This window comes from Mya arenaria, chromosome 9 (assembly GCF_026914265.1).
Source record: "Mya arenaria isolate MELC-2E11 chromosome 9, ASM2691426v1".
Lineage (NCBI taxonomy): Eukaryota > Metazoa > Mollusca > Bivalvia > Myida > Myidae > Mya > Mya arenaria.
The window spans coordinates 69457710-69468735 of NC_069130.1; the positions used below are offsets into that span (position 1 = coordinate 69457710).

The following is an 11026-nucleotide window of genomic DNA, read 5'->3' on the forward strand; positions in this document are numbered from 1 at the left end:
GGCTAGTGGTTATTTTCTGGACCCTTATTCAATGTATAGCATGTTCTCGAGTGCTGGCAATATGTGGCGTCCGTGGTGAAGGTGTTGAAATGATACTGCGTGTCCTCCATTAAACATGAAAACAACTTCTCTCCTTTCTTGTTCAAAACCGACTGCGCCCGTATTCCACACATTTCTTTCATAAACACTGAACTAGTCGTGCTTAGTCAAATCTATCAAAATGTTCACATCACAAGTTAAAATAGTTTGCGAACTTGAAGTTTCAACTCTGGCTAGATCATCAAAATTGGTCAAGGGCATGGTTCAACCAGGTTTTAGGTCAGAGTTATCTCACTTGCTTGACATACGCTCTTTGACACTGATAACATGTTAACTTCATTCTATGCGACTATTTTGAACGATTCCATAAATTGCAAAAATGTTACAGGTTCGAAAGTCTTCCCCGAAGAAAATGCCAGTTTTTAAACAAAACCTAAATGTGTGGATAGCTTTCGAAAAAACAACAACAGTCAGCTAAGAAGTCCATTGACATTGGTTCAAGATTTATTTGCACGCTCATGCATTTTCAACAAAAAAACTCAAACAATCATGTATTACATAGATTTTAATCCAGCAGTAGTAATCATCAATACTACAGATAACATACTCACATAATAGTGGTAAAAATATTGTCAAGTCTATATATTAAGTATAATAAAACCATTACTGCATGCTGGACACGCCCAATAGTCAAAAACTTGCAATGTATGACCTTGTGTTATGGCAAACCAAATAAATGGAACAGCAAACAAGAAACACACAAGTCATCAATTCCAAAACATCTTTTAGAAATACATTTTTGGGCAACTGCATTATAACAGCCAGCAAATGTGTTTAATCTTATAAAATACACTAGTTCTATTTGAAGACACCAAGCTCTGTGAGAAGTGGTTGTAAGTTAGCAATATTTAAAGAGCGGTCAGCGTAAATACACTTTTTGCCAATGCAAGGTCCATAATCCTGGAGCGACAAAGGCGACGTGGCTGGTTATCAAACTTGACCGAGATATTCTGCACATTTTGCCTAAATCTCGTGATGATTGGACAAAAGCTTCTTACCCTATTGATCAGAGAATATCGAGTTTTAGGTTATTTCTATAAAAAGGGCGATAACTCTCGATTTACTACCGTGATATGGTTATCGAGCTTATCTAAGATATGACTACACATTCTGACCAAATTTGGTATTGATTGGACAAAGGCTTCTAATGTTATTGATCAGACAAAAATGATTTTAGGTACCTTCAATTCTATAGTCAAAGGTTGATTATTCTCAAGTGACTAGAGCAATATGACAGGTCTTCAAACTTGTCCAAAATATTATGCCCATACACAATCTGACCAAATTTGGTGAAGATTCATAAGTTTTGGCCAATTTTTGGTTATTCCTACAATAAAAGGGTGATAACTCTCAAGTGACTCAAGTGATATGGCTGGTTATCAAACTTGTCTGAGATATTATGCGCATACTGATCCAAATTGGTGTTGATTCAACAAATAGTTCTTAATTCAAACGTATATCAAAGAGTAGGTATGAATATGGAATATGATCGATACATACAACATGTAGAGGATAATTGTTAGTTTGAATGTAAGACAGCAATATATTTATTGAATGAGATTGAGATTTAATTGAAACATTACGTCATATTTTAGCAAAATGGCATTATTCTGGATATAATGTATTTGACTTCTCTTCTCAGCACTGTGTATGATTTCCTTTGCATTGTAGTTGAAACTCATTAAAACAATGGATAATATTTCGTTTGACTCACTTTTTCAAAAGGTAAGTGTATCAGGATATAATCTGCTGTTTTTCTCTAATACATGTAAACCACCAAAATGCACCAAATAAAATTCATTCTACTGACTACAAATACACATTTGTAATTCATTTGTATAACTATTCAACCCTACTTCTCAATTTAAAGGAACATAGGAAAAACAAAACAGCACATTTTAAAAGTTCTCTCAGTCATATTTCATAGAGTAGTGTTGAAAAGCCCTAAGTTGTCCCAGTCTCGCTGTGAGTCAATGCCAGAATAAGGACTGTCACATTGTCGCCACTGAATCTTAATACAGCTTCATTGGCTAGTTTGTTACATGCTGTATCGAACTTCTCCGAGCGTTTTGATGACTTGTTCACTATATCCTTGGTGTCCTGGAACATAAATATACTAATGATGATACAACTAGTTGGAGTGATCCTATTGAATTCAGATGGTTTGTACAGCTATAAAATATCCCCCAACACTTGCCTGGTGTTGCTTTTTCAGTCAAAATAAGGGGAATAACTTGACACTGTTTAAACAAGAGTTATTCGCCGTTTAATACACTTGGGTATTGTCCATGGCAACAAGTGTGCCATCACGGAACTATTAACTTCTAAGTGTGACATTGACCTTCCAGATAGGGACCTAGGTCTTGAGTCTGACATGTCACCTTTCTATGCTAAACATTTGTGCCCAAGTATTTCAAATTGCATCTTGCATGACAAAGTTACAGCCCTGATATGATAAAAACACAAACGAAAGGATGAACAGAAACATTTAAATAAGCTAACCTTCGAGGGTTTAGGAATGTTCTTTATACATGTAGAACTACTTAAAAGCCAAAGAATTTCAGCTTATAACATTGTGAATTCTTTGCTAAAATACACCTCTCAGGAGGAACGTAACAGCCATAAGCAATTGACATTAATTTAAGTTTTTTAAAATTCGCTAAAGCTATTGTGGAAATAGTAACCTTTTTACAATTGTAAATGGGGACCTATTTTGGCCCCATATAAAATGTGCAGAAAACACAAAGATTATTAGAACAATTGTTAGCACAAGCTGTCTTACCCCTAGAATTTTGTTGACATACTCAATGCTGTCTTTTGGCTCAAAACATTTCCATAGACCATCACATGCAAGGATCACATACCTGTATGACAAAGAATGTGTCAATGATGTTTATAACATATGCATACTAACAACTTATTCAGTTCAACATTCTGGAAACCATACTTTTTCATCATAAAGATGTAATGTTTTGAAAGTTAAAAGTTATAACAAACGTGTTGTGTCTTTAAATCTACTCATTCTAATGAGTTTTTGGTATTGTTTTACATAATCTATCACAAATTACAAATAGTCTTAAGATTGAATTCCAGTCCAATAAAGTATTCAACCTAGAGCTATTATTCAATGACTTACAGTCAACTGATTGCTTAACTGATAACTGTTTCACTCTTGAAATGACTATTCATACCTGTCGTTGTCGGTGAGCTGGCATTTCTTTACGTCAGGGGTACATGTGACACCCAGTTTCTTGTACTGTCCATCTCCGATTGACCTTGATACCTCCAGTACCCCCATTACACGTCCATCTCTGCAACAAAGGCATCTTATTGAACATGAAGTGGCGATATTAATTACTATACTTCACATAATTACCTTGAAAGATTCAAAACAGTTTACATCACTTCGTATTTTAATTCAAATAAAAAAAAAATCATCAACTGCAAACACTGTCTCTATATTCACTTTTGGTCATTTATTTTAAAGTCAAGTAAACAATAAGCATAACCCAAAATTATATGGGGTCACATCAAATTAAACCAAATCATAACCAATTGGAAAAAAGTCATAGTTTATTGTGACTTAATTATAAAGATTATTTATTTTCAGATAATTTACTTTCGTTGAAATGAGAATTTACCCAAATGATACCAAAATGGAAATAGTGTGCTTAACTAAATCCTACTATTAGGAACTATAGTTTTTCTAGAAATTTGGGCCGGGAGCCTGTTTCAATCAATATCATAAGGCTTATTGCCGTAAATTTCCAGGCTAACCCGGTTTTGAGAGTAAACTGCATTTCAATAAAAATATTGTAAGAGCATTTATCGTAAAGATTCTGCACATTTCTTAACATTTGTCCACAAGCACACTTAAGCATTGCTATGTTTAGGACTAAGATATCCCATTGAAACAGGGCCCAAAGCTAAAGGAAAATGCAAAAAACTTTTCTCAGTTAGTCAAGAGTACTCTTACATGATCAGTTACAGCTGGGAGAAGGGTTCCCAAGTAACAGGTATAAAATACTAAATCTCATATGAATATCTTTTCCGTTTATGATTTAGTCTGAGTTCAGCTTGACAGCGAAAAATACAAAGTTACGACATAACTCAACATTTTTTTCTTTGATTCCATGAATTGGATGTGATACCTAGCATTCAAATCCCTCAAAGGCCATTACTCTAGAGTGGTTATCATACTCAGTCAAGATATTATGTTAATAAGCATTGGTGCCATGTTTTGTCGAGATTGGAGAAGAAATGTCTAAGTTAGAGAGAGGTAAAAGTGTGTAGCCCCAGACACAAACAATGACAACACCGGTCAACCTCAACTCAACCTGTCTGCCATTCAATAACAGCAACAAAATTCGCATCAAAGAGCCACATACTTAACATTTCCTCCTTGTTTCTGTATTCTCATTCTCTCTTCATATATTGAGGGGTTGTGGGGGACACTCAGCGACACGGCTGTACAGCTATTTGTCTCTTCTTTATATCGACACAGAACTGCCTGAAAAATGAGCACAAAAATGAAGTGTTGTGTAGACTTACAGGAGCATTTGCACAAGAATTGGTCATGCTTTTAACAACACTGAACTGGGTACAGAGATCATGAATAACAAGTAGTTAAACTTTGTGTCCAGCACCCAAATAGGGCATTCATTTAGATAAAACATGCATAGAGGTGTGTAAAAAATGTTTTTGCATATGTTGGTAGCTAGGACCCTCTAATAGAAGAATCTGATTGATGGCATATACATTTGTTCAACAGAGCGAACGCCATGTCTTTTTCTTACAGATGAACTCTACAATTAATAAAGCCCGAGTTATGGGTGCTGCAATACATGCATATTGTCTCTGAAAACATGTGTACCAAGTTCCATTTGAATACCATGAACAACTTTTGAGTAATGGCAAAGGATTAAGTTTTTGCACAATGATGATTTTGCTGACAACACCACAATAAAGCTATGACAAAACTGTTATTTTTTCCCCCAAAAAACTGATGAGCAAATAATTTATTATTTTTTTTTGCAGAATTATTCCAAACACTCCAGATATCAGTCTACTTTATTAACAACAGCTGTCAAAGAAACAGTGTGCTCGACTATTCTGCCGATTCTAAGTTTAAGGATTGCAAATTTTGGTGAAACATGCATGGATCACTATAAAATTAGATAACACGCCAAACCAGAATTTCTAAGTCAAATGACAAAGGAGAAAAGTTTGCATTATATGCAAGATGGAGTAATAATACTTGATTGTATAAAGTTCCAATGTAATACATCAAATAGTTGCTGAGTTATTGACTTAAATCTGCTTACATGCAAAACCTTAACCAGAATTTCTACGTCAATAATAAATGGGCAAATTTTATATTATATGCCAGATAGAGTTACCTATAGTATGAAGTTTCAATGGAATACATGACGTCTTTGCTGTGATAATTACCTAAAGGTGCTTACATACAAATCCTTAACCATGGTGAGTAGTATAGCTTTCTTTACAAGGTAAATAGTATCATTATACATTGAATGGTCAAGCTAAAAATTCAAGTACATGAAGTGTTCATTCATATTGTTATTTAAAGACTACATATTTCACTGACTGACTTACCCGACTGTCCCCAACCGTAACTATCTATAACCACTGTCTCCTTACTATGATTATATCATATACTATGTGTACTTTCTATGTACCATCTGTGTTTTGATAGTAGCTTGTTAGTGTAAATCGGTATACACATATTCATATATATTGTGACCAACGATGGATTGGCGTATTTGTATATAATCATTTATAAATTTCGAGTTCCACTGATTCATGCTCATGGCCCTATGGCCTTTATGCATTTGAATAAACTATGAAACTCTAACAGTTGACTGACCTGGCTGTCCCCAATGTTGGCTATGTACATGGTTTCATTGATAATGAGAAGCAAGATGACTGTAGTCCCGTCCTTCCAGGCCGGTTTCCTGCAGACAGACATTTCAGTATACATACATGGGAGGCAACTCACCTGTGTTGAGTGCTTTACTGCTCAATGCCGTATGTAATTATATTATTCGGTTGTTCGGTTCTCACCTAGGCAACCCGGGTTTGATTCCCGGCTTAGGCACATGTGAGTTTGGTTTGTGGTCACCAAGCCGGATAAGTGGGTTTTATCCGGGTTCTCCGGTTTCCCCCACACCAAGACCACACTCTCGCGTAAAATTGTGCCAATGAGAGTGATTAATATAATGTAATAACTTGTTTCACAATCGTTGTAAAACAAATATGTTTAAACTAATTATTATACAAAAATACAAGTGATTTTTCATTAAATATAGCAGTTGTTTATATAAAAGTCCTGAATTCTTATCTTACTACTTTGCTTTAAAAATTGTAAAATGCCAAATTATTTATGTTTCAAATTTTATTTTTTTTAAGCCAAATCATGCTATTGGGCTTTCTTATATGCTTATTTCACCAAATGGACATCACTTCCTATACAGGTATTTCTTCTTACGCCTTGCCTGCTTCCCGCAGAAAGTCCTCATCAGTCTTCTTAAAGGCTTCAAGGAGAGCCTTTCTGATATCCTTCTCCACTGCAGTGACATCACCTACACAAAAATAATGCCACGCATTAGTATTATCAAATTTAAGAGTATAATCATGTATATACAACATGCATAGACATTTTTCTTTATGCTTATTGATAATTATTGTATATTATTGCAGATCTTGAAAAGGATCTTTTACAAAACTTCACATTGCACTTCTATTTTTAAAAGTCATATATGGTCTTAAGATAAATGGCATTGTACCTTAAGCTTTTTTTCTTGAAAATACATGTTAAATTCATACACAAACACTGCCAAGAACAAAATTCTTGAAAACTAAAAATGATTTCCTTCAGACAATCTCTATATTGTGCTTATAAATAAACAATGTTTCCGATATTTCTCAAGGATTACCCTTGGGGAATTTATCTCGCAGATTTTTATGCAAATTCTTGGATGCAAACCTAGAAGCTCTCACTCCGCCATGACCATCAAATACGCCATAGAGGGAAAGTCGATATCTGGAAAGTAATTGGATTTATTTTTATGATGCCAATGATTAAAACACACAAGCCTTACATTCATAACACTATATTAATCAAAAACAATTGTGTCAAATTCATAACGTTCAAGCTCTTCACAGCCTGCTACATTGTGCCCTTTGCTGCTTAGCACACACTGTCCCTTTTCTGCCACACCTTGTCCTTATAAAGGCCCTACTTTAACCCTTAACACATACCTATTTGGCTCCTGAGGTCCAAACAAAATCTAAACACTTAAATGACTCTTGGAAATATAAAATAGGGCAAATTTTTGCACATGGCTTGTGGTAATAATTGTTTTGACTACTGAATGACAATGATAATGACAAAATTTATTTGCTATGAGGCCACCGGCCCATAACAATATACAGATATACAGTATTACTTTACAATTTTGTGCAACATTTCAATGAAACACAATGAAACAAATATACAGTAATATGGTTATTATATGGATAGTGATTTTCATTCTTCAAGTCGTGCTTTTCTTTTATTAAATGCATGGTACAAATATGTAAAGACATCTTAAACAAGAGCAACATTCGATAATGACATGAGTATAATCTAAACATGTTAACGTTAAAAGACTTGTTAATGTTAGGATGAATATAATATTTCTGTGGGATATATTGACACATATTATAATACATATGCTATTTTCTGTAGAATATCATTATTCCTATCCAGTTTATCCACTTACATGGATGGGTGTAGAGCTGTGAACATAGAGGAGTAGTCGGTGAGTGTGATGTGGGCGTCCTGCATATCTTCCCTCTCTCCCTGTCTCTCAGCTAGATGATGCTTAACATGGTGCCGCACTATAATCAAGTTTATTTATATTCAGGCATACTCCTTGGATAAGGTTTATAAGTTCACTTATCTATTCATATAGACCTGTTAAATTTCAATAAAACTTGACTAGAATTTCTGCAAATCAGATATGTTGCCTGTCAGGAGCGCCCATCATTGTCAAACCTAGTAATACTTTATATGCCATAGAGAATGCAGATATTTTCATATAAATTCAAAACTTCTTATAACACATGTTAAAAATTCACTTTAAAACAACTATTCCTTGCATATTTTGATAAAATCATAGGAAATTGAAAAAATAAAACATTTGAAGAATTGTTGTTATGCTAGGTTATTCACATAATGGGAATATTGTTTGGTCAAGGGATGATGATATAACAAATCTTGATCCTGATTGTAATGTATGGTGTTGCCAACTGAAATGAAAATTTAGTGATTTTGATTAATTTTTGACAATTTGTTAGTAAATAATGCACTATACTTGTTTACAATACAATACAATACAAGATAGATGATATATTTTCACCACTGCAATCTCATTCACCCCTTAGGATTGGATAAGAAATGCTTTACACAGAGAGGAAAGTGGATTGGGTCAAATTTGGACATTTGGCAATGTCTCAAGAGGGAATAGCGTAATCTTGCTGTTTATCAATCTTGTTTATGACATTATGTCATTTAACAATGTATCTCAATGTAGTAACGATCAGATAACAAAAGCTCAAATAAGGAAAATGTCAAAATGAACTAGGTCAATTCTTGACAATTCAAAGGCCGTTACTCCAGAGTAAATACTGTGAATGATCTGACTGTGGATCCAACTCAGTTGAGGTAATACATGTACATGCATGCCAATAAACATTTTGAACAAATTTGGTAAAGATTCGATTACATATTATACAAAAATACAAGAATGGAAATGAAAGAGTGATGGCGCGATGAGGAAGACGAAGCTGAACAACATGATCCCTATATGTCTGCAATGCTATACAGGAGACAAAAAGTATATTGTTGACAGCTGTATTTCACTATGGAAATATTTAAGATATTCACAAATTTTCAACAAAATAAGATATTTTTGTTTTTTCTTACAACTGAATATAATTCTCATACTGTAATATTTGTAATGCTTTTGAAGTTACAGATACACAGTCTTTAATCAATACATATTATCCAAACAAGAACACAATTTTACAAAATGTTGAAAATCAATTATTACCCAAGGTTTTTTGTTTCTTTTCCAAACTGCTATTATTCTCATCCAGTTTTCTTTTCTCCCCAGACACCTGTACATTGGCTGCTGACACCCTCGATTCCGTCTTCTGGGCTGGCATATCAGCATACAAGGAAGAGGTCGCTAACTGACTTGAGTCCATCTTCTGTGCTGGCACATCAACATACAAGGAAGTGGTTGCACTCCTGTTCGTCTTTGAACCTTGGAAAGAAGGAAATTTGAATATTTTCTACCTCATCAGTTTGTCTTTAATATTTCTGTTAAAAGATTCTAAGTGAAAAAAAGGAGCAACACTTATACAGTGTGTGAAAAACCACGTGATAAATTACGTCATAAATGCTACTACAGAGCAACATTTTGCCTTGAATAATGACTTAAAAACAATGACAACATTTCATTTTCTTCACGATTTTAAATGAAACAAATGGCAGTCTGTACTGCTTAAAGAGCCCCCAGAGTTTTATTCCCGGAGTTTGATAAGGCGGTAAGTTTCCTCAAACTGTGCCATGTTTCATTTAATATGGTGAATTAATAGTAAAGTTATCTTACTATAAAGTCTTCATTTGGAGCAAAATATTACCTTCCGACGTAGCATTTATGACATAATTTATCACGAGGTATATACACACACTGTAATAGACTAATTTTAGACTTCCAAGTTCAGGGAGAACAAAATAACTGTCAGTTCCTTTTTGATACATGTATACAACCTTTTCTCATTTATGATGCTATTGCTTCTACTTTAGAAAAACCTACTTGGTTCGGGCAAATCCCCAAATAAATCCATCTCGTTTTCTATGGCACACCAATCTGAAAAAATGTACAGTTTAGTGATGGCACAATGATAAAAATTGGTCAATAGGAGTCAAACAATGGCAGTAATAGAGTATGTTCATCAATAACACAACAACGCCATTGCAACCTCCAATAATTTCCATATTGGCTCACGCTCAGATTTTTCAAAGTGCCAAGAGCCCCCCATATATGGCTATGATAAGGCATACATGCCATTTCCTTCAGGAAAATCAAACACAATTTCGGCCAATCTCCTTGTTCCCCGGCAGAAAATCAATATGCCCCTGAATCCCCCCCCAAAAAAAAGAATGAGGCAGAAAACCTTTTACCAGCGTGATTTGAGCAATAACCTCACACCGCTGTATGGCAGGAGTCAAAAGAAACACAAATAACTAGAGCCTATACAGTGGTTGTGTTTTGAATGATTTTTACTATGAGTTGGACAAGAGGCTTAGATAGTTGTGATTATAGTTTTTAGTGTGAAATTGATTGTTACTGAAGGCCTATTGAAAAAAATCAATTTTGTACAGGTCGCGAAATAGTGTGACATTTTTAGAATTTTACATTGAAACACCACGCTTTATCTATCAGTTTAAACTAACAATATGTTATCTAAATTAAGTGTTGATATTCAGCAAGTATAAGATATGTCAGTACTTTTGTAAACTTACTAAACGAAAGTTCAAACACCTGAGACACCGGAGATTTGATATATATCTTTGTAACCCAAAGAAAATATAAACGGAAGTAGTGATTTCGTACCCTCCGATTTTCGGTAATTTCGTACCCAATCTACTGTTATGTCATTCCGTAACCTATGTATGTATTCGCTTGTATAAAATATGGTTAGATATCACTATTGAAGAGTATATCGATGAGCAGCTAAATGATTGAGTGTCAAATTTGTGTAACTGGATGATGAAATAGCAACAAATCTTGAAGGAAGTAACCTATTCATTTGAACATTGCAATCAATTCAACCGATCGTTTCTAGAGTCACT

The 11026-nt window shown here is 34.4% G+C and overlaps 1 protein-coding gene across 1 annotated transcript; it reads right to left on the minus strand.

Moving 5' to 3' along the window:
- Nucleotides 1-591: 591 nt before the first annotated feature.
- On the minus strand, nucleotides 592-10755 carry LOC128202930 (integrin-linked kinase-associated serine/threonine phosphatase 2C-like). Its single transcript, XM_052904111.1, has 11 exons — nucleotides 10697-10755; nucleotides 9987-10040; nucleotides 9216-9431; nucleotides 7884-8001; nucleotides 7056-7162; nucleotides 6608-6701; nucleotides 5987-6074; nucleotides 4488-4609; nucleotides 3291-3410; nucleotides 2882-2963; nucleotides 592-2199 (listed from the first exon to the last, which is right to left on the minus strand). The coding sequence occupies exons 2-11, from the start codon at nucleotides 10015-10017 to the stop codon at nucleotides 2044-2046; spliced, it is 1134 nt and encodes a 377-aa protein (XP_052760071.1). The 5' UTR covers nucleotides 10018-10040; nucleotides 10697-10755; the 3' UTR covers nucleotides 592-2043.
- Between the last annotated feature and the right edge of the window lie 271 nt (nucleotides 10756-11026).

Coding starts and splice junctions, on each gene's coding strand:
- LOC128202930 (XM_052904111.1), bottom strand. CDS start 10,017: ATGGATTTATTTGGGGATTTGCCCGAACCAA. Junction 3,411..4,487: donor AAACAAGGAGGAAATGTTAA/GTATGTGGCTCT, acceptor CCTTTGTTGCAG/AGATGGACGTGTAATGGGGG. Junction 2,200..2,881: donor ATGTCAACAAAATTCTAGGG/GTAAGACAGCTT, acceptor TTTATGTTCCAG/GACACCAAGGATATAGTGAA.